Source organism: Cuculus canorus, chromosome 13 (assembly GCF_017976375.1).
Source record: "Cuculus canorus isolate bCucCan1 chromosome 13, bCucCan1.pri, whole genome shotgun sequence".
NCBI classification, from domain to species: Eukaryota; Metazoa; Chordata; class Aves; order Cuculiformes; family Cuculidae; genus Cuculus; species Cuculus canorus.
In genome coordinates, this window is record NC_071413.1 from 20,173,657 (window position 1) to 20,197,719 (window position 24,063).

General features: G+C 40.4%; 1 protein-coding gene across 1 annotated transcript in view; it reads left to right on the top strand.

Annotated features, from left to right (window-relative positions):
• BEAN1 (brain expressed associated with NEDD4 1) overlaps positions 1-22,231 on the top strand; it is a 53,369-nt gene extending 31,138 nt beyond the window's left edge. The window contains exons 4-6 of the mRNA XM_054078852.1: positions 546-755; positions 3,344-3,485; positions 18,347-22,231. Coding sequence (XP_053934827.1) covers positions 546-755; positions 3,344-3,485; positions 18,347-18,692 — 698 coding nt within the window. The 3' untranslated portion in view covers positions 18,693-22,231. The remainder of the gene's footprint in view (positions 1-545; positions 756-3,343; positions 3,486-18,346) is intronic.
• Positions 22,232-24,063: the final 1,832 nt, after the last annotated feature.

Sequence of the window (24,063 nt, forward strand, 5' to 3'; positions counted from 1 at the left end):
CATCCAGTGAAGCACAGGGCGTACTTCATCATCCGGTGAAGCACAGGGCGTACTTCCACGCTGGCTTAAAGGGAGGTCTGGCTGCCCACACAGCTCCTTCCTCACACTGCATCAGGACAAACTAGAGAGGATTGAGATGCAAATGACTGCAAACCCTACCTCTCGGCAAAGCATGGAGCCAGTTCAAATGCTAGGAAAGCCGGGACTACAGCACAGGTTTGGCACCATCCCTGGGTTTCTATTTAAATTTATAAGCGAGCCCAAAAGTCAGTAAATAAAGTTTATTTACTTTCAGGTTGGTTTGTAATGAGTAAGATTTGAGTGCTTATCATGATGGTTTTCTATTTCAATATCTTCAGTCCAGCAGGACTACCACATTACTTGAACTTCCGCTTAATAAAAAGCCCTGGCTTTGATGAAAATCTAGTGCCTCGCTAAGAACCCCACTCTGAATAAATCTGAAAGCCCTTAGTTCTGGCACCTGTATCACCACACTTTATCAGTGTGTTCACAACTGACACGTTCTTTCCCTGTCTGCTGTACAGAAATTCACTTGAACCAAAGCAGCCCAACTGGTGAATTCCCCAGCTACAGTGAAAATGGAAATGATACCAGTTTACTTGTTTCTCCCCTTCTGGTGGCTGGAGTAGTGATCGGACTTGTGCTATTTCTGTCCTGTGTTACCATCATTGTTGGCAGTCTGCGAAAGGACGGACGGTTAAGACACCCACAACTGAGGAGAGACACTGTTTATGGTAAGATATCTAATTATAGGAAGATAATGCTTAACTTTATTAATACCTAGTGCTAAGGGCAACAAAAACCATCTGGCTGCTGGGCAAGGAATAAAAAAGAAAAATAGGTAAAAATTGTGATGAGTCGGTCACAGGCAGCTTTGTAGTTTAATAGCATCTTTGTGGTGGCACTGAATTCTCATAGTACAGGCTCCTTAGGTAATGGTTAACAAAAACAAGGCCAATGCCAACACCATTTCTTAAAGGAGCTTATTTTCCCTTGCTACACTATAAGATTTTTTCTCCATAAGTAGACTCCTGATAGCTGATTTTCATATCCCATTATAGCCTTGGTATAGCATATAATGTAATATCTATTTGTCAGAGAGCCAGCAGTCTTCTCACTCCTGCACTGTGCAGCAACCTACAACGACCTGGCAATTCCTTCTTTTCTGATCAAGGTTAATAACTGGATATGAACAGAAAAATAGGGCATCAAAATGTCATTACTGCCATCATCATTGAAGAGACTGGTTTGCTATCAAAACAATGTCAATTCATATCCTCCTACCCCTGGCAAAAACTCCCGCTGCACTTTGAAAGGATTTGAGAATATGAAGGAGTTAATTGTAGAATTAAATTTTTTGGCCAGTTTTGGGTTTGCTGACCAGAAGTTAAAAGCTGCTTTGTCAAGGAAACGACAGAACCTGATTATTCCTACATTTAAGGAAAAACAGTTATAAAAAGTTATTTCATAAGTCTTCAGCTAGTAAAAATACAAATTATAAATGGATTAATGAATTGAGTGGAGCATCAACCATTTTTGGCGTTCTGGGGTTGGGGGGCTCCTATTTCTACAGTTTGTTAAGAGAGCAGAGTTCTTTGCACATTGTTGAGGTTTTTTTCTTCAACTAGAAAAGGTAATAACAGTGAGTCACATAAAAAACACACTGGCTTTTATCTTGAATTCACTGAGGTAAATCAAATATGCACTGAAGTCAATTGGACTTCATTTAATTATTGAAGGAATTTCCATGTCTAAAAGAAACACATCTCCTAAGATCAGTTTGTCCACCTGGAGCCAGAAATAATTTTTTTTTTTGCTTTTCCAGAAACATTTATCCAGGTAAGTGAATAACATCTGTGCTTTGGGAATAAATTTGAAACTCCAAGCGAAATGAAAACTCCCATGGTAATGTACAGAAGGAAAAAGGAGACAAAAATCCTGAAAACTAATGTCTACTATTATTGTAACATCTATTTCTTTTACTTTTCAGCAGCTAAATTTGGGACTAAACAGTTAAATCCAAATTGGAGTTACTTTTTTTACCCATGAACAGAAATATTTTGGCAAGATAAAATACTGACCACTAAGATTCAATCACTACATTGTAATCTACTGCTATGGTAATTTCAGCTCCCTAAAGAACCCTGAAGTCAGGCAGAAACATAAAGGACAATTTTCTAATGGCTGTTAGAAATAACAGTGCTTGAGAAATGGAAAAAGAAAAGCAGTGATGTTTCCAGAGAAATTCAAAACAATAATCTGAAACTAAATTGTGCCAGTCTACCCAAGTGAAAATTTGACATTAGTACACGCCATGCTAATAGCCCAGCACACTTCCACTCGCCAGCTTGGGAGCAGTGGGAGGCACCGTGAGGTTGGCTTCCTTCACTTCTCAAGCAGAAGGAAAGCACAGTGCGTAATAGACTGGGTTAGTCCTGGTAAATTCCTCAGGAGTAAACTGGCAGACGGGAGAACTCACAGAGGGAGGAACAGTCAGCTCAAGCGAGTCCTGCCCTTTGCCCTCTGCTGAGAGAGACACTACTTGGATGGCACTTGAGAAGCTGGCCCTTCTCCCCAGGTACTGTTTTAATGCAGCCAATGAAAAGGAGAGACCACTTTATTTTTAAGACGGCTAGGGGGTGGAGAGTGAAAATTGCTATATTTCCACAATTTGGGACATTCTTCTGGAAATTTATCCCAGGACGTTGAGCATTAACCAACTACCCTCAAAGACAGAAAACAGCACTAATTTCTTGAGCCATGAAGCTCTTGTGTAAGCATTAAGAAAGCTCCATTGCGGGCAGCAGGATGATTTTTCTCTACTATTTTCAGGTTTTCCTATTTTTCTGACTGTTTTTATTCAGAACAACGTTTTTCTCAAGACATACCTACAGTCAAACACCTAAGCCTCCTTTAAAAAAGCCTTCACAGAGCTGGCAAGTTTTCAGTGTATGCGAGACTCCTGGGAACTGCAGCAAGCCTGCTGATGTTTGAAGAGGCATGCAGCAGGGCTGACACTCCTTTTCAGCCTCTGAGACACACGGAAAGCTTTAGATACTTGCATTGTGTAGGGTAGCACTAAATATATTTATTCTGTGTGCCACAGCCTGAAACACCACAGTTCATCTGCAGATGATGCTAACTTCCTTTAAAAGGAACAGAAATGCCCTCCAAAATCTAAGTGTTCTGGAATACTGGTCATTCTTCTGCCTCAGATAGGACTTTATTTTCTGATTTATGGTGGTGTTTTAGACAGTGATACTGTTTCAGAGAATCCACTAAGGAGGAAAAGAGCAGCAAGTATTAACTGCCTGTTTTCCAGCTCCAGATGGCTTCTCTTATGGGGGCTCTTTTGGAGAGCTGAGATCCACCTGCATGGAAGAGTTTCCCCCAGCTTTTGATTTTGGCTCCTATCTGGATACGCTTTCTCAGGTCAACATCATGTATCCTGATTCACCTCCACAGTAAGTGCTTTCCTAACATTAAGTGTTATAGTACTGCACTTGCAAAGACTGTTAAAGAATAAAGCAAAACTGCTAGACCTGTACCACTGCAAAACTGCAGGTCACACGCTCTAAACACAGACATTGTTTAGTTTGAGTAAAAGTTCAAGTTTTCCTTAGCAAAATATAACTTTACTATAAAGGCATGTGTACAGTCCACTCTCATTTAATAATATGCACATTAAAATTTATCATATTGATGCTGTTCTAATGAAACACACAAGTAAAACCACTTATGAAATTCTTTCTTTGGAGATCATAGCCTTTCCATATTTTTAAGAAAGTCTCACTTCTTGGCTTTCTTAAACCTGATATTCTATCAGAAAGCAGAACTGAAGAAAGCAGACCATTCTGACGCACCTAGTAATTGTACTTAACCACATAGTTTAGGACAGGGAGAAAATTGTTCGGGATTGATCATCTTATGTCAGTAATCTGTGAAGGAGGATGACTACCATTTTAGTGGTTTAACCTAAATCTGCTCCAGAGAGCCACAGTTGCCTGCATTGTAGGAGCGTCTGTGGAGAAGACCATCCTTCAAGTATCAGGCAGTTCTAATTGCATGGCAAGGCAGCATCACCAGAAGAGGCTCTTTCCAAAGACAGTTATTCCAGGAATTACATAGCAGCTCCTTCCACGTTTGTGTGCTTGCATTCAGAGGGTGCAGTAACAGCCATCACAAGTGACAAGAGCCACGCTTTAGGCTGTCTGTATCTCCTCTGTGTGCCTCCATGCACCTTGAGCTTAATAAATGAAGGAATTCAGTTACTCCCTCCAATGAACCAACAGAAATCATTTTAAACAGAACATCGCTTCAGGCTTTCTGTAGTGCTGTATCTTACAAACAGCAAATATTGGTTCAACAGCCATGCCCCCTCCTCCTTTTCTCTCCCCGCCTTCCTTTTAAGCAGACTCTAGTTTGAGTTAAACTGGTATACGCCCAGAGGCAGCCCTTTTCTGACTGCTTGTATACACGTGATATAGAGCAAGTTGGCAGTGAACACATACAATATAGAGATCTTTGCTTTCTTGTATTTTATGCATGCTTTACAAACAACCCTTTATGTATTACAAAGTCATATCTTGTAATAAATGGGCTTTTAGAGTGTAAATATTTTAGAAGAAAGCTCACATGTGAAAAATCACTCTGAGCCTGGCATCTAAATTTGTAGAACTTCATGTAAATCTACTTAAAAATATAGACTGGTTTTTGGATCCACACCCACAAGTCTTTACTAGTAAAAGCCAGCCAGCTTACATCCAAGCAACAACTTGAGCGGGAGTTGGCCAGATTTCTGAGAACAAGCTCAGACTCCTACAAACAAGCTCTGAGACAAATTTCTTTAGCAGACACACCTCCTAAGATTATACCAGAGGTTGCTTCCCTTTCCAGTTCGAAAGAGGTGCAGAGAAGGATTTTCCACTTCTATGGAGTTCTCTGTTCAGGAGATACAGGATAGCACTGGATGATCTGGGCTTACCTGTAAGTTCTCCAGCTACTTCTGTAGCAAGCCCGGCACAAGTTAAGTGTGTCCTACCTGGCTCTAAGAAACTATTCTGGAACACTGGAACTAGGATCAGAGAGACTTAAAAGTGTCCAACCACCTCCTGTTTGCCTCCCTGAGGTTCCTTTTTGGGCTGAGTGGACCGAGTCCCTGGGAGGGGGCACCCAGGATCTGACTCTGCATACACAAAGAAACACTGCTCATCCCAGTATTGTTAATGGTTTTGCTGTTTTCTCACTGCTGCCATAGCTAAATATTTGAGAAAAATTAGTTTTGGCAAATCATCAAAATCTTATTAGGTTTTACATATTAGCAACACAACTTGGAGAAAACTTGAGAAAAAGTAGAGCTTAGCAGATGGGTGAAAGCAAAGCTACATAGAGAAAAGTTTAAACTTAGCATGAATACATTAGGTAGTCCAGTGTAACTTTTTGTTCAGAAAAGTATTGGTCAAGAAGCATTGTAGGAATACACTGCATTATGTAAGAGCCTGAAAAAATTATTTCTATGTGCCTTTATGCTGTCCTCCATGGTATAATAAAGTCTAATTTTTCTAATTAGTACAGCATGAAGATTATTCAGACTGATAGGTGCTAACAGCAGGAGAACTGACTGTTTGACATGGCAGACAGCAAAAATAAGACATACTGGGCCTTGTGCATTTAAAACATTAACTCACTGGCATCAGTCCTGTTACACATGATAATGTTTTGTAGAGTAGGTTTAGTGAGATGTGGCACTGGCTAAGTTAATGCAGTTCCTCCTTTAAATTCATGCAGTGAAAAATGCAATTTAAAGCTAAACTAGCATACCCAAAAGCTACTAACACAACTGTAGCATACACAGAACAGAATAAAGAGCAGTGAGGAAGGCAACTGCACTGACAAGTAAGTTGCAACACCTATTTGAAGTGAAAGGATTGAGTGGGTGAGAACTGGTATCCTGCTGCCACAAGCAGACACCAAGGCATTGGCTTCCTTTAACCGCATTGTTCTAACACCGCTTGCAAGAGGCCACTGAGTCACATCACTGCTTCCAAGTACTCCAGAATGTACGTACCGTTGTTGCTAAAATCATACCTTCTGAGATGATTTCAGTAGAAGGCACAACAGCTCTGTTTGGCCAAGGAGGTGACTATAATCAGTCTAGAATTAAAGTTGGGCTTTAATGAAATGAATGGAAAAAGTATTTCGGGCAAAGGCTGCTGAAACAGAGTTCAGAGTGCCCACTTCTACAGCTAAAGGAGAGCTAACTGTTGGACTGCCCTCTCTACATCCTCCAGTTGGAAAACCAATACAAAATACTATTATATAAAAACTTTAATTGGGAAGTTAATCTATGAAAAATGCCTCGGGATGTTAATAATTTAATTGCTTTGATATCTAAAGCACAAATTTCATTTGAGGCTCCCTTTGATTATTACCAAAGACACTTCCACTAACCACTTCCTTACATTAGATTTTTGGTTAGATTTAGAGGAATACCATGCACTGAGCTTTGTCATTAGCCTGCCATAGTTGCAGGATGGTTACAGAGAATCCACTTGGTCAATTTGACAGGGCAGCCCAAAATACAGAGTACTCCTATCTATAAACATCCCTTTAGGATAACGAATGACTTTCTTATGAGTCTCAGATCTGAGTTAGCATCTGTCAGATTGATTTTTACACGAGGCATAGAAGGGAAACGTAAAAACAAAATACACTGGGGATGAACTAAGCAGTTTCAAGGTATTAGGAGTCTGTTATTTAGAGCCTATTTCTAACATTTACAGATACTCGGAGCAGTGCTGGGAGTTAAGTTTCATAGTCTGTGTTGCCAGCAATAGCAAAGTATTTGTGTTTAAGAAACTTCAGTTGTCTGAAAAGGATGATACAGATGTTCTAGCAACAATTCCAAATCACAGAATTCTTCTCCCCTAGCAGATAAGGTAACCTGAACAAATTCAACTAGGACAAAATATAAGCACAACCTCCCTCTCACAGTGTAACTGTCATTGCAGTAAAGATGGGTTTGAAAGAAATGCTGGAAAGCCTGTAAATCTGGTATTTGCCAATTTGATCAACATTCTTTGTGACAGTATGAATAAAATAATCTAATAGAATTTTTAGCATCTTTAAACTTTCAAGGGCAACAAAAGAAAAAAATCAAGAGTATTATTTTAATTACAGGGCATGTACACCTTACATGCAGCACGTCTTTAATCAGAAAAGTGGTCTGAAGTCTGATCGGGATGGCTCTAGTTGTCATTTTACATACCCCAAACGTGCTGCTGTTGAGACTCTCCGGATAATACCTCTATAGATAGAAATCACAAGCTCATTCTCATGTTCAGTGTTCCCCGAGTTCACTGTAACACGTACATTTATAGTGAGCCTACCTATTTATCTTTTTCTATCTACATAATAAGAATGCTTTTTAAAAATACGTGAACCTTATCTCTTTTAAATGGCTTCAAGTACAGTACCAACCAAGGACTAAGTAAATTAAAAATGACTACATTTTCTTTATGAAAGTCTCTAAAATCACGAAAATTCGGAGATTTGAACTTTCCTGCATGAAAGGAATTTTATCAACTTCTCACCTTTTGGCCAGAGGAAATGCATTTCACTCCACCTGAGTAAGTGCTTAGGACTGGATGTTAATAGTGTGGACCAGGCTTTTAAGGTGCCAAGGTTATTACCTTTTTCATCTGTGACTTGTGGCTGGCTAATACAGAACGTCATTGAAGAACGACTGCTGAGAGAGGTGGAGTGATTTAGCTTCAGGAATAGTTGTAATGGCAGCCACAAAAGTCCTCTCTGTATTTCACACTGAAACACGTCCTGCAGGGTACACTATGATAAAAACCTGTTAGTCACAGAATCACAGAATCACAGAATCACAAGGTTGGAAAGGACCCATTGGATCATCGAGTCCAACCGTTCCTAACACTCCCTAAACCATGTCCTTAAGTACTTCATCCACCCGTTCCTTAAACACCTCCAGGGAAGGCGACTCGACCACCTCCCTGGGCAGCCTGTTCCAGTACCCAATGACTCTTACTGTGAAGAATTTTTTTCTGATATCCAACCTGAACCTCCCCTGACGGAGCTTCAGGCCATTCCCTCTAGTCCTGTCCCCTGTCACTTGGGAGAAGAGGCCAGCTCCCTCCTCTCCACAACCTCCTTTCAGGTAGTTGTAGAGAGTAATAAGGTCTCCCCTCAGCCTCCTCTTCTCAAGGCTAAACAACCCCAGCTCTCTCAGCCGCTCCTCATAAGACTTGTTCTCCAGCCCCCTCACCAGCTTTGTTGCTCTTCTCTGGACACGCTCCAGAGCCTCAACATCCTTCTTGTGGTGAGGGGCCCAGAACTGAACGCAGTATTCGAGGTGCGGTCTCACCAGTGCCGAGTACAGAGGGAGAATAACCTCCCTGGACCTGCTGGTGACCCCATTTCTGATACAAGCCAAGATGCCATTGGCCTTCTTGGCCACCTGGGCACGCTGCTGGCTCATGTTCAGTCGGCTGTCAACCAGCACCCCCAGGTCCTTCTCTTCTGTGCAGCTCTCCAGCCATTCTTCCCCCAGTCTGTAGCGCTGCATAGGGTTGTTGTGCCCCAAGTGCAGGAAAGTCGCTCACTATCTCAGTATTTACAGTAGAAAACATTGGCAGTTTTTTGCTTGTTTTAAGTGTCCTGACTCTACTTCATCTGGACATCTTCCCTAATCTATGTAGGATCAATTCCAGAGAAAACGGTCTTGTTTAGGCTTGATAAATTCCAGTACTCTTAATACTCATGTTCAGTCTACGTTTTTTAAATGGGCAAATCCATTTAAAAGTTACTTTCAAGTGGTAAAAGGAAATGCTCACGTCTTAAAGATAGGCCCTGGTTTCCCTCGAAATACGAAAACTATAAAAAAAACTATCTACTTAAGTTACTTTCTTTTTCAAGACATTCTTTTCCACCTTTCACTCCTATTGAAGCAAGTTAGCAGTATCAGAAGAAAGAGGGCCTGAACCAGCTTCCTGGATTTTCTTGAAAGCCAGAATTATTCTTACGGGAAGCTAACAAAAACTTGCTATGTTGTGCTGTATTCCTTTGCCAAGGCCACTTTTCCTGCAAACATGGAAGGTAAGTAGCTTTTGGCACATTAGGATGACAGCTGGCGAAGCATAAGATGGTTATTTGTGGTTAAGTTCAGATCTTGCTTCAATACCCTCACTGAGATTTTCAATCAGTAAAGTTAAAAGGACCATTGGAAATATGACACTTTTATATGCACTGGAAATCACGACATAAAACTCAACTCTTTCAACTCCAAATTCTGAGCAGCTAGACCCTCAAAAGCCCTTCCCTTCACGTCCTAGTGCTATTTCTAGTTAATATTGGATACAGAAACAAATTAATTGCTTTTTTATTAGGTATTCGCTCTCCACTGTAAAACAGTTTTTACATGACACCTGCATTTCCCAGCCCATCTAGTGATTACAGGGAGGTTGCCTCAGCACCCAACATGAAGGTTGGGAGGTCAGGGTCTGCACACGGGCTTTCAACAAGTGTATATGGAGCAGTACTGCAAATGTCTCTGCTGTTTCTCTAAAGAAAGCCCTGTCCTAGTCAGGTTCTCAGCTGACATGACCACCAGCACACCAGTCAAGTTCTCTCTGGTGTATGACAGCTTTTCCCTCAAGCTACCTTCCTTTTGCTGTTTTCTACTGAGAGATCATCAAGCAGCCATTCCGGTCAGAGGAACATAGGCTTGAAAGGATCTTCTGCAGTTACCCAGTCCTACCCTTGCTGTGGCAACAAATCTTTTTCAGTAGAAATTTACCTGTGCCATTACAGAGTCTGTGAGAATCTTCTGTCCCCGTTATACCATTCCAAAATACCCAAGGACAGACCTAATACCTAATTATTATGGTAAACTCCTCATTTCCAGCTTCAGATTCTTTACAGCCATTTTATGATAGTTTCTTTTTGCAGCATTTCCATTCCTTGTAACTACTCGTGCGTTTCTCTTTACTTGCTTTTATATTTGTAATCAAAAAACATCTCGTACCTCAGCCTGCATATTGTGAGGCAAAGGCACAAAGTTCTCTTAGCTTTCTGCCACCAAAACTGTCTGTTGGAAGGCTGCATTGTCTGCCCAGTATTTTGCTACACCTGTCCCAGTTTCACTGTGTAAGTGCAAACTATTGCTGCATATTAAAAACAAATCCGGCTGCAATGCAAGCAGAACAACCTGATAAAAGAGAGGCGCCAAGCATTTCTAAACTGAAATTCATTGTGCTATGTGGAACAATCACAACTTAAAGTTGCCAAGTCACCGGTAACAGTATTGAGGAAAAACGAAAAACAAAACAAAGCAAAGCAAAACAAAAACAAGAGTATTTTTCTCTAATTACCCAGTAGTTGCACTTTCTGTTGCATACTGTGGCTAGGATTTCCTTCACCTGCTCAGAATTCATTCCTAGAATAATTAAAGCAAAGCCTGTTCTAGGAATACAATCCCAAAACATGGCAAACTTCCACAAATATTAACAGGTTCTAAGCATTCCTGCTGACATGCCAAAATTGGTATTGTTTAGAACCCTGCATTTGGATTAACTCCATGGCTTGGGAGGCTACAAGAGCTTATTGTCAAATAAATTTGTCATAACTGATTATTATTACTCAACCAGTGCCCACAGCTTCACTGTCATTTACTGCAGAATGGTTACAGAAATCCAGAGAGTGAACACTGCTTATGATCAGGTGGTTATTACATATAAAATTAATGCCAGGCTGAAATGTATTATATAAAATCTTAATCACAGAATGACTTGTTTTGTTTAAAACACTTATTTTAACTGCTTAAAGCTGCACAATTATGTTGAAGCTTTACTCTAGTTGTCTCAAATGGTATATGTTCTCATGAAAGCATTGTTTACATTTCATTTAAATTTTCACCTGGAATATTTATTCATCAGTCACAAGTTCCTCAAGATCATCTTGACATATCATGCAGAATAAAGATCCAGACTTTTATTGCTTATTAGCATCAATATTCCTATTGTACTCATGGGCAATGGGAAGTGTCAGAAAAAACTATGAACAGGAAAAAAAGGCAGGAAAAAAATTAATTCCAAGTTTCCCGTCTCTTCAAGGGTTAAGTTACTTGAGCCTTAGAAGCTACTTTGAGCAACACCCTGGGTTACATTTTTACTATTTAAAAGCATTAAAATAGAAAATAACAATGCCATTTGTTCCCGGTTACCTACTCCAAGATCAGGCAGGCACCCTGGCGCTGCACTTACCACAGCTCTAGGAGTTTACAAGTCAATTATGTTAGGAGATCAGCGTTGCTCTACAGCTAATAAAGAGAGAGAAGTTCCTTCAGAGCACCTTAAGAGGAGTCCTCCCCTTGTTTAAACAGCTGCATTTCACACCTATGTGGCAAAACATTCCTGGAAAATACTGCAGTGATTTTTATGGAACATGGGATGGTTCCTTCAGGGCCCCAGCTTGGCTGACACTGCAGGCTGTTATCTCTGGGCGTTACATGTTTGTTACTTACTCCCTCACCCACTGTAATTTGGGATCAGTCACAGAAAAAAATTCTCACGTATTTGCCAGGCCCAGAGCCATAGAGATTTTGATTTCATACAAACACAATAACTAGGAGGTGGCAGGTGCTGGTCTCTTCTCCCAAGTAAGAAGTGATAGGATGAGAAGAAATGGCCTCAAGTTGCACCAGGGGACGTTTAGATTGGATATTAGGAAATTCTACTTCACCAAAAGGGTTGTCAGGCACTGGAACAGGCTGCCCAGGGAAGTGGTGGAGTCATCATAGCTGGAAGCTTTTAAAAGACATGTAGATGAGGCACTTGGGGACAAAGTTTAGTGGTGGGCTCAGCAGTGTTAGGTTAAGGGTTGGACTCAATGACCTTAAAGGTCTTTCCGAACCTAAAAGATTCTGTGGCACAGGAGAAGGTACCACTTAATTATATCTGATTATTTTTGCACTATCATTCTCCTAATTACTACACCCCAACAGATTGGCATGTTTCTTTTTTAATAAAGAAAGATGGTTTGGCTCTTCATTCTATAAGTCACCGTTAAAAGAATTAAACTAAGTGAATGAATGAGACGATCAGTAACATGGAATGGATTGCTGTTGTTTGAAAATATTAAACTAATGCTTATTAAATCGCTGACAAAGCACGCAAAAGGAAAGTCAAAATATAGTGAATGCACCTACTATCTCAAATGGAAACTGTCAGTGTCAAAAACCTAGAAAAATATCCTATCTCACGACATATGTCAGTGTAAGAGCAGTTCTGTCAAGAATTATACATTTCCTCATGGTAGTTACACATCAGCAAAGAATACGTGTGTGCTAAGAAAAAATACCTCAAAGGAAACACTGACAGATTTCCAAGCTGCTGTTCTATAAACCCAGCTGTTAGCAGATTGCAGAATCAGAGATAGCATCATCAGGTGAACTACCTACATGGTCAAACACATCATTTTTGTCTTTGATCTTTTAGAGAATTGCGGTATATTTGTTCTAATTTCAGCTTTTCTTTATTAGGTAACAACATATAAACATCCTTTGTTTTGTTTTCATCATAGCTTAAACCCATCATCACATTATTTTCCAGATTTAGTGATTCTGTTTACCATTATTAAAAGAAGACAGTAGGTCATCAGCAAAATGAAAACAATGCAGCAGGAGCAATTTTAGTAGAGTCGTAACATAAAACAAATGAATGCAGTAAACAAAAAGACATCTATTTCACAAAGAATTCCTCATTCTCCAGACTTGCCTTTTTCCACTAGCTATTGTTTGCATCCTAAAAAATTCTGTAAGTCAAACCTTCTTTCTTTCCCAGAGAGTAGGTCACAATTTATGAATGACAGTGAGTTAAATAAGCTCTTTGGAGTTTCCTTAGCAGCAAATCTATCTTAATACCTATTGCAATGAGACCTGACAAACTCATGAAGTTATTTCTTGCCCTACAACATTCTGAGTCAACAAGGTCAGCTTGAAGAGCTGCTGTATTTTTTAAACAGCACTCTTCCCCTTATGGCTCACATTACATGTGGCAAGAGGATGTTAACAGACACCAGCCCTCCTTGCCCTTCCAAGTATAATTACCCTTTAAAAACTCAATAGCACAGTCTACAAGGACAATGAAGTTATTCTGACAAGAAGCAAAACCAAAAAAGAGAGAGTAGACAGGAGCAAATTTCATGGCCAGTAACCCTTTCTTTCCCATGGTTCCCTGTAAGATATGCTGAACGTTAAGACAATTTCTAAAAAATAATGGATTCAAGTGAATTCACCACAAGTAATGTAACCACTGAATTTTTTCAGGGCTGAAAAAGAGATGCATGATATTCCTAAGATGCAATACAATTAGTTTCTGCAGTTCATTATTAAGTTATGGTAACATAATATCTTTTCAAAAGCATTTGCTTTCTCGTCTAAAGGATTTTCCTGTGACTGCTGTACTAAACTTCAACCATCAGCTACTTTTTACGTGTACCGTAACTTCACAGAACTGAATCTCTTAGATGAAACACAACTATCATTGTATTTTTTGCAAGAGACTACCAAGTATTATTAGTTTTCCACTCAAGCCATGCAAGCTACAAATTATATACATACACAAAAACATGTATACATAGGTAGGTGTCATTCTCTCAGTAGTTACTGAATTTGCACTTCTATGATATGACTAAGAATTTCTGCCTGTGAGCTGTGGTCTAAGACCCACCCCACTTCCCCATCTCTTGCGTGTCCACTTCCCTTGTGCTGTACTGATGGCCATCTTCTAACTCCAGTAGCTAAATCAGGAGCAATCCAGTCTAGGAAAAAAAAAACAACACACACACACAAAAAACTCACTCTAAGAAAAAAAAAAAGCAACAACACAACAAAAACACCCAAACCCACACATTCACCCACACAAAAAAGCCATGCACACAACGTTTTTGCCTGTTTAGCTCCAGACAGGGATTGTGGCTGGGAGGAAGTACTGCAAGGAAAAGTGTATGCAACAGGGCAAGGAACACTTCCTTTCAGTAACATAGACATTGGCTCATGTTAAAACCACAGCTTTACACATCTCTGAGCCTTCCAGCTGCCACTTTCTCAGCTGAAATCAACAGCATTAGTTACCATACATAGGCAGCCTGCAGGTAGAAGTACAATTTTAATATTAGGCATCATCATTACCAATCATTACGGATGGACTGGTGCTTTTTAGTGGCAGTCTTGCCCCTGTGGTATTCAGGTCTCTCCGTACTAGCTGATGAGAAAGCAGTTCCTCCATTCTATTCTAGTTTGCACTGCCTGCAAGTAAAAAGAGATAAGCCCAAAAGCTATGTCAAAGGTGCAGTCCTCATGCTGCAGAACAACCTTACAGCACCACTTAGTGCACGATACACAGCTCGCTGTGGTAAAATTGAAGAGTCCATTCACCTCGTCTCTTTAAAGAGAGCTTCATGTTTGAGGAGAATGGTAAGGGTTTAGTCCGGTATCATCCAAATCAATACATGGTAATCAACTGCAAAAAATGATTGCTATTAGAATTTTTTATAAGTAATCCTTTAAATCTTTTGAGGAATGATTTTCCAACCACCAATATAGATGGAGAGTCAGCACCTGTCAAACTGTGTATTGCTTCTTAAAATACTTGCTTAGAATCCTGTAATAAAAAAAGCTCTGATATAGGCTAAATGCAAAAGTTTGCATATTATGGTCTCTTTGAAGGAAAGACAGTGCTTTCCTGTATGCAAAATAAAATTCATGCTTCTACTGTTGTTAATTTATTAGTCATACTACAGGAATGTCTCTCTAACAGCAGTCTGAAAGCAAAACCAAGTTCCGAAGACTGTTGGGGGGGAGGGGAGAAGGGGAGGAACAAAAAAAAACCAACAAAACACTCAAAAGCTAAGGAAAAAATAAGTTGTGTGTATGGCCTTAGTTCTTCTTTCCATCCTCAACAGAGAATGCCAGGAACTTTATCTGTAGCCTCCACTACTAGTATCATAGCAATAGCTATGTGCAGTGTCAGCATTACAAGCAGAGATACAGTACTTAAAAGAGAATATGGGAAACTGAGTATCAAGATCATAAATTTCTAATTAAATACAAGAAGTTTGGGTTTTTTAAAAAAGCTGTTTGAATGATTTGCAGTTGCCTCCTTGGTCACAAAGATCTGTAGGTGCAGCTGTAAAGGTGCTAAAAAGTTACTTAATTGAAAATCTGTCACATGTCCCTTACTGCCCTATTTGATTATTAAAATTTGAACTTCATTGCCAAAAATGGGGGGGGACACACATTACTTCATTATTGCACTGGAGATTGGAGAAAAAGAAAGGATTCTTTTTTTATCCATCATATGTACGAAAAAAGTGCTCTAATATATTGGTATTTGGAATTAAACACTAAAATGCCAAGCTTTGAATACCGTAAGTTGCTAGCCATTTATCTTGATGCTTAAAAGTCTCCTTCAAAAAAGATCACTCCACTGTTTATCCCAGTGAGCATTTTACTCCTCCAGAGCTGAGCTATGGTCCATGAAAGATATTAAATTAAATCCAAGGGAAACAAATGCAGAGGATCTAATAACAACAGTAAACAGAAGGTTCATACTGTGCCCATTTTTCCTTTACAGCAGTGGCAGATTTCCATTGCCCTGGGCCTGGGCTCAGAATCAGGAGACAGAAGCTTCTCCCCTTTTGTGTTTCAGCAAAAGGATTCAAAAATTCCCACCTTGAAACTCACATTACTGTAGGCTTTTCAAAACTGAAACTGGTTTACTGTGGTAACAGGAGCCAGTAGGTGCTCTTCATCAGCCTGATTAACTCAGTGAAAATCTGCAGAAAGACTGTAAAGAAATTCACTGAGCTTTGGGTCAGCAAAATGTAAAGATGCAGCTCACAGTAAGTAATCCTACAGAGAGTGGCTCTTTACTGTTGCCGGGTTCATCAAGAGCTGAGGACATCAGGTCCTCGACCTCTGAGTGAGGTCAGGGATTTTAAAAGAATATCGGGTATGCTTGAAAGCTTCAGTGGGCAGAGTAGGGGCTGGAACAAAATCTTTTCCACATACTATACAAAACCAATTAGACCCCGTACTTGCTGGGGCTTGTTTCTGAAGTATCTTAGCAGCCCTTCTTGTGATTTTCAAAACAGAGTTATGTTTTTAAATATCATTCTTCCTGATACAGAAATCACAATTTTCTAGTCTGAATTCAAAACCATTGTCCTCGTGAATATAAAAATAGGATAAAGGAGAGAAAAATAAAATCACATGTGGATATTTGAGTTACTTAGTAACCTTTATTTTAGTTATTCACTAGAAGATTTTACTTTCTTACCCTTCTCTTCCCCAAAAACCACTTCCATCATCAGGACTAGGAACAATGCCATCAAAATCAGCTATGAGGGAAAGGTATGAACGAGTGCAGCAGAAACAAGTATTTTTCTAAGACACAACCTCCACGGTTGATTACAGTAGATTTGTGCTCACTGTAACCAACACAAGCAGCCCTGCTGCAGGCCACTTCTAATCTGCAAGTAGGGTTTATTAGCTTGGGTTGAGCCTGGCAGTAAGGCAGCCACAGGGGAGAGTGACTGCCTGCAGTCTACTGGGAAGATACATGCTAAATATCCTAAGGTTCAGGAAATACCTTGGATCTTAATAGCTCTGCATTAGAGTGGTTGAGGAAATGGGTTCTTAATTTGCCTGACTTCAACAGAACTGCACTTCAGGTTAACTGAGTAGGTGCAGGTTTTTACAGGAAACTTTCCCTCCTTCATAATTGGATTTAAAGTGGTCCTGAAATAGTCAAACAAGGCAGCCACAAACAAAGCAGGCCCAACATTTCAGATCATGCTTTTCTGACTCTTCCTCACTTCTGCGTGTAGCCACTGAGCCAGGAAAACAGGACCTTCTTTCAAACCACTAGGCCTGGGCTGGTTTGACAGAAAAAATGGAGTCAGCTTCAGTTTGAGGACAAAGAGGCAATGCTAGGATAGCCAGTCAGCAGACCACACAGGTAACAGACCAGATTGCCCAGTTTCAGTTCAGCCCTCCTTGGGGCCACAGTGCAATCTTGGGCTCAGAAGGCTGGCTGGTGTCAACACAGCACGGTACAGACGTATGGAGCCTGCTCATGTCCTCTGTCCATTCCTATTCCATTCCTATCTGTCCATTCATATCCTATCCTATCCCCTTTCTGCAACACAGAACATGTAAAAACACAAGCACAAAGGCACACAGGTCTATCCAGGCTCATTATTTACCCCTCATGGGTCTCCCTAGGCTGTGCAGTCCAAGCTGCAATCTAAAGAGCCTGTCTGCATTTACACCGGGACAGCAAGCACCAACCATGGGAGTAGAGTGAGGCGGTAATGGTTTCCCCTGGCTCTGGCTTGGTGTCACAGATGGAACTGTGAGAGCCTGGAGAGACCCAAGCTGGCTCCTTACAGGAATCACACAAATTGGTCGGTCTTGTGTTCTTCATTTTTGGGAGAAAAACTACAGACAGTCTGCTGAATCTCAGAGTGACCAGCATGAGTCTGTCAAGATTATTCATTGCAGCTCTGCACCTCAACGAGAAGTTCTGCTGCCCATGCCAGCACAGATAGAATACAATGGAATCACTTGGTTGGAAAAGACCTTTGAGGTCACCAAGTCCAACCATACCTGTCTGCTACTAAACCATATCCCTCGGCAAACCACAGTCCTGATCTGCACCCCAGAAAAGCCACCACATGTAACCGCTGGCTGAGCCCAGAGACCTGAGTCAGGAGGTCAGCATTTGATGGGATACCCTACTTTAGACTCCATCTCTCTATATATCTTACTTCATAACTAAAATAGCAACATCACTTCCTTTTTCCACAGTGTTTCCTAACTTTGCTATTTAAAAGCAGTTGAGAGCAGGGAAGAACAGCCGCTATGTTGCACCCACAGCAACTGGTGCAGCGTGCACAACTTCCTGTGAGCCAGCAGTGTTATTCCTCCTGCTCAACTGGTTCTAGGGAGCTGGGCTTATCCCAGGCACCTCAGCTGAATGGTGCTGACACAGATGTTAAGTCCATGCAGGGGAAGATGGGGTCTGAACTTTCACCAAGACTTCTGGGATTATCTTTAGGTATTTGGAGATGTGCTTTTAAGTACTATGCTCTCGAGCAGCAGGGTAAGCAAGATGTGGGCTGCGGAGCAAAAAAACAGAGGACCCTTTTCTTTTCACTTTACCTGCCCCTGTTAGGCTGAAAATAACATACTGTGGCATTTTTCACGGGAATCTAATGAAAAATTCTTTTTTTCTTTCAGCTACGATGAATGTGTGGGGCCAGGAGCAACACAAATATATATACCCACAGACGATCCCCCCCCATACTCCCTTACGGACCCTTGTCAAAGAAATGAAGTATCAAACGTTAGCCTGGAAGAGGAAGCGGCATCTGGGACCACAGGGCAGGATGCAAATTATGCAGTCAGGCTGCAGGACTTGCAGCAGCCCATTTCATCCATCTCTCTGTCATCTGTCTCTCTGGAGGCTGCTCCCCTATACGAGACAGTGGTGTGTGAACAGAATATCCCTATCCCATGTGTTCCAATGGAAGTACTGAAAAATTCTTCCACCGATTATCAGACCTTTCTAAATCAAATCATGTGAATACAAGTTGCTCTTTCCTTCAATTCTTCTGAAGAACTCAGGCCGATAAACACAATCAAATGGAAGAATAAAATCTCTTAAAGTTTTACCTATTTTATATATTTAAACAGGGATGCAATGGGATTTTATTTTTTACAGTGAATTTTGAAAGCCTACCTAAACGTCCCACTTTGTGCTTCAAAGTGTTCCATGCCATCACACAGCATAAAAGAGCAACAGCGACAAGCAGCGCACCTGACCTTTTTGAAGCATTTCAAAACACATTGAAGTCAGCCACTCTTAATGTAGATACATGTTATCCAGAAGAGTCTATTTGTTGATTTTATGCATGTTTTAGAGCAGAAGGAAAAAGAACAGCATTTTGTTGTCTTTGTAGGTGTCACTAGTACATTTCATTCAGTGTCTTGGCAACAAAGCATTTTTACATAATTCTTTGTCTAAATCTGTATTTCAGGAGGCAGTACAGTGCCTGCAAAGCGTGGCTATTGTACCATACAGAAGCTAAAGAAAAAAGGAAACCACTATTTTGATAGTCACATTTTTCCTTTGGAGAACCTGGCCGGTACCAGGCTTTCCAGACCACTGCAAAGACCGCTGTGAGTCTTCCTCAAAAGAATCCAGCAGTGACTGATAGAGAGGTGGCAACGGATCCCCAAACAGCAATTGGCTTTAGCTGCAGAAGCCGTACCACAGCTGGGTACAGGCCTGGGAGCTGCCTGCCCTTCACAAGACCGGACTTGGACAAGGGAAGGGCTGTGTCTGCAATCCCAGAAGATGCTCCATGCCAATGCCCATGCATGAGTGCATTTTCAGGCACTAACTGCTCTCTTTGTTACGAAGGACCCTGACCTCTAGTAATTACATAAGTGTGATGTAAATAATAGCTGCTGGATTTGGCATGCACTGTAACCAAGAACCTCACTTTGTGCAGAAACCTCTATTAGACAGGATCCTTTCCACTGAAATGTTGCTACCCACAAATGTATCCTTTATTCATAAGCTTGGACTTCTCACACATCCCTAAGACAAACAGGCTGGAGATGCCCCCTGGCAGGAACAGCAGAGGTAAACTGCAGATATTGAGTTTGAGCTTAGATGGTACACAAGTGCTCTACTGCCTCATAAGGACTGAGCTACATCTTCAGCCAGTACTAGTTAGCAGAGTTATCAGGGATTCAGAGGTATTTTCACAGAAAAAAATATATATACATACTGATAAAACGGGCTTCAGTTTACTACTCCCACTGAAGGATATGTTGGAAGAGTATAGTAAGCACGTAATTGTGTTTAAAGGGAAGCATCATCCAAATTATTAAAACTGCACTTAGATTTTCTTTAAATACTAAATAATTTTCTACTGGAATTATCATTCAACACTCCAAAGACTGACACAATTATAATTAATACTTAGATGGGAAGTAATTACATCGTTCTCACTGCTGTATAAATTATACCATTACTGAGTCACATACACATGATAAGGTAAGTATGCATTTTTTGCCAAGCAGATGAAAGTAAATACATGTTTTGCTAAAATAACAAAATCCTTTCATAGTTCAGTAAGGTCTTCAATATTCTCAGTATACTATTCCCAAAACAACAAAAATTCACAGTTTTGCATTGCAAAGCTGCTGGCTGACATTGCCAGAACGTAGGCTGTATTTCACCATGAAAACCACCATAGAAATGTACCGGTCAGATTTACTGGCAGAAAAACAAGAAGTGAAGGAAAGCCCAAAGATTTATGCAGAACAGAACATGCTTTCTTAGCAGTGTCTTCCTGCAGCTCTTGGGGACCTGCCTAGAACAGGGACCAGACCTTGCTCAGTTCAGGCTGCTGGGAGGGCAGTGGAGGGAGAAATCGAACAAACAAATATTAAAGGTGAATGCAATTATTTTTTTTTCTTGAAAGTGAGTTCTCTTTTACCTGTAACATGGCAAACCTGAGCGTTCTTCTGAAGACAAGCACAGAGGGCTTTTCACATGTGGCAGGAAGCCTCTGTTCTGTTACAGATGCTTACAGTTTCTGCACATTGTGGAAAAACTTTTCAGTCTGCATGGCTTGTAACCTGACAGGGATTTCATGACCTTCCACTAACTTTCTATCTGTGGTTTACAAAATTAACTGATTTTAACTAGATCTCTGATGAAAATGGGATATTTCTGTTTAATTCAAGATAGAAATGCATTAACAAGATTACAGAAAACTAATCAGTCTTTCTTTGATCACAGTTATGCATTCTTAGCGTTGCGATCTGCATTATATGTAGCAGCACTACTTATGAACAGCTGTCTACTCCCTCTTGTGGTATACCACTTTATTAAGTCAATTCATCTAGTTATCACCCTGTGGAGTTCACAAGGATGGACTCATCCATCAAAATAATCCCACCTTCATTCTCACATGTATATGGAAGCCAACCAAAACATGCACTTCTGTACTGTAGCATTTTTCTAAGCTATCACTAAACCCATAGGTTATGTCATTCATCACAAACAATTATCTTCAAAAACCAAACCGTCAATTAAAGTAGAGCACGTTACCTTCAGTGATACCATGATCACCTGCAAGAGTGGTTTAGAATTTTCTACTCTTGTTAATATTTTTAATTAGGGGATATGCAACAAAATTGTGGGGGGAAAGCTTATAAATCAAACCCATGTATCTCTACATATGTAGAAAGAGAAGTTTATAGCTCTTAAAGCTGCTCTAACAGCTTCCACTGCTACTGGAACAGTGTTGAAACTTCTTATAATGATGCAATAAGAATAAGTTTTAATATCTTGGAGAACACTTAAGATCCTATGTAAATCTCAGCAAAGTTGACAGTGACTCCTGATGCACCTCCTAAGATGATCAGATTTTATCCTAAACTCTCACATAATTTTAATGCCACTCCTAAAACAGGCTTAACACAGGCCTGTCATATATTATATGATTAATATCAGAAAGAAAAATGTTTAGACATGTTGTTTCTCGCTATGTGATAGCAATACTGTATTTCTGTAGTCATCTCTTTTCCTTCAATTTTTTAGTAAATTAATATTTACACAAAACTTTTAGTAAAGAACATATATGTAATCGATGTCGCTTCTGTGCTTTTTATTTCATTGCTGTCACTATGGTACTACCCACAGCCTTTAGTCTGCTGTTAATCAGGCAACTATGCAGCTGTTCGCTAAGCAACACAGCTGTTCGCTTCAGCCACTTATATTTGGATTTTACATCTGGAATAAGTAGCCGTTGGAGCAGTCCGTGTGTGCCCAGCCAGGATCAACCCAGCTCAGCAAGAGCAGGACAGGAAGAATCTCAGACATTTCAAGAAACATCAGAAACCCTCACAGATACATTCATAGGTACCCATGAAAATGACTAAGGTCAGGAGACTGGAAAATGGCACCACACCACTAAGGAAAGAGAGGAAACACCAGGAAATAACAGGCCAATCTTCCCAGACATATTCCAACAGGTAACCTTTTAGCACAACAAAATCAGTAACAGCATATTTCCTGAATGGAACCCGCAGCAAAGTGATCTAACTGTTCACAGTACAGCCTGAAAAGTCGTTATTGTCTACATGCAAAATTGTAACCACAGATTTTTGTAAATTAAAATAATAATAATCATCATACAAAAGAGTATTTATCAATTGCTATGGGTTAGTTTGAAGGGATGCGTCAAGTGTGATCACCTATGTCCTAATGAAAATCCCGAGTCCTGCTGGATTTCAGAGCTTTGAGAGAAAGAATGGACCTATTAAAATTATCAACTTACACTGAAGTAGGAGAAGAGGAGTGTGTAGGAGAGCAGCACTAGGACAGCGAAAGAACTGGACAGCAAAAGAACAAGCTACAATTCCTGCACTTGAAAAAGGGAGGCTCAAATTCACAAACGCACAACACAGCGACCTGTTGGACTGCAGAAGAATGTCTGGGAACTAGACCGAGGCAAACATGGACTAACAACCACTTAGTAATGTCATACTGCTAGGAAAAAAAGAAAACCCAACAACAGCCTGGAAATAGAAGCAGCACTATTATTCTTAAAACATTCAAAATAGCTCTTCACTCACTATTGCTGCTAGGAAACAAGTCTAGGCTGAGGCTCTACAAGCCAAGGGCACTGACAAACCCAACTACCCAGAGAAAAGGTAGAAGAAAGTTACAAGGCCTGGTTTCTTGGTTTTGCATGACAAAGAAGAGAAGCTGTTCTCCACTGCCATACAGAAATAAGATATTAGAATTGAGAGTAAATGCAGAATTAGCATTTTATAAACTGTAGAGAAAGAAAGATTCCACGTCTTGGTTGGAACAGAAAGGCTGAGTTTCAGTCCCCCCTGTTTAGTGAAGTTTTCCACATCCTCTCTTTATCACTGTCTGACATTGTTCCACAGCCTGAGATTTGGCAGTTGTACTTTTGTCACTCAACATTAGCAGCTTCCCAGACCCTAGGTGTTCTGCCTACACCCTCTTGAAAAAAAGGATTCTCTTAACCCAGACCATGTTAGGACCCACTGAGAACTATATGATTTCTAACGCCACAATTACCTCCTCCAGCTCTTTTTTTTTTCTCCACTGAAGTGACGTGCTACTTGTGAAGTGGAAACTGCAGATATATGAGAAACTAAATCCATGTTCTTCTGAATCCCCAACAGCATCTCATGCATTCAAACTTCTGCTCAGCTAAGTTAAAACATTAAAGAACCTAGAAGTATCCATGAAGATCCAGTCACATTTTGTGTGCAATGCCTCGAATCTCTTATTTGTTCTCCTGCATCTCCTATCACTATTGTTTCAATAGCCCTCCTCTGTCTAAACAAGCCCAACTGTAAAGAAAGAGAGCCCGATACACAGTCTAATGCACCAGGGATGGGCATCACGTCTTTTGAACTCCAGTGTAAAGGGAACAGTTTGGATGTGCAGCTGGAAGTGGCCATTCCTTTCTACTGAATTCCTCTCCCCTCCTAGGGCTAACGATGAGGCTTTTGCCTTGCTGTAGTCTTCAAAATAAAATAGTTTTTGAAAAATCTTTTTGATCGATTCCATCTCCTCCTATACACCAAATGAACCCAGGACATTCACAATGGAGACATTTTTTTAATTTAAATTCAAGTGACAATGAAGCAGTGAAGGAACCCTGTAAAAATTAGTATTTTGGTGCAGCTTTGCTCCTAGCAGGATTTTCTATTTCTGCAAGAGACTGAAATCAGTATTAAATGAAAATAATACATCCAGGAAAGAGCAAAGCTTCTTTGCAAAACATTTCAAACTCTCATGGAAGAAAGAAGCACAAGATAGGAGACCTCACAACTCGGGGAACTGCAATTGCACTTCTGGCACCTAGGTCATGGGCCAGCACTCTGCCCTGCTG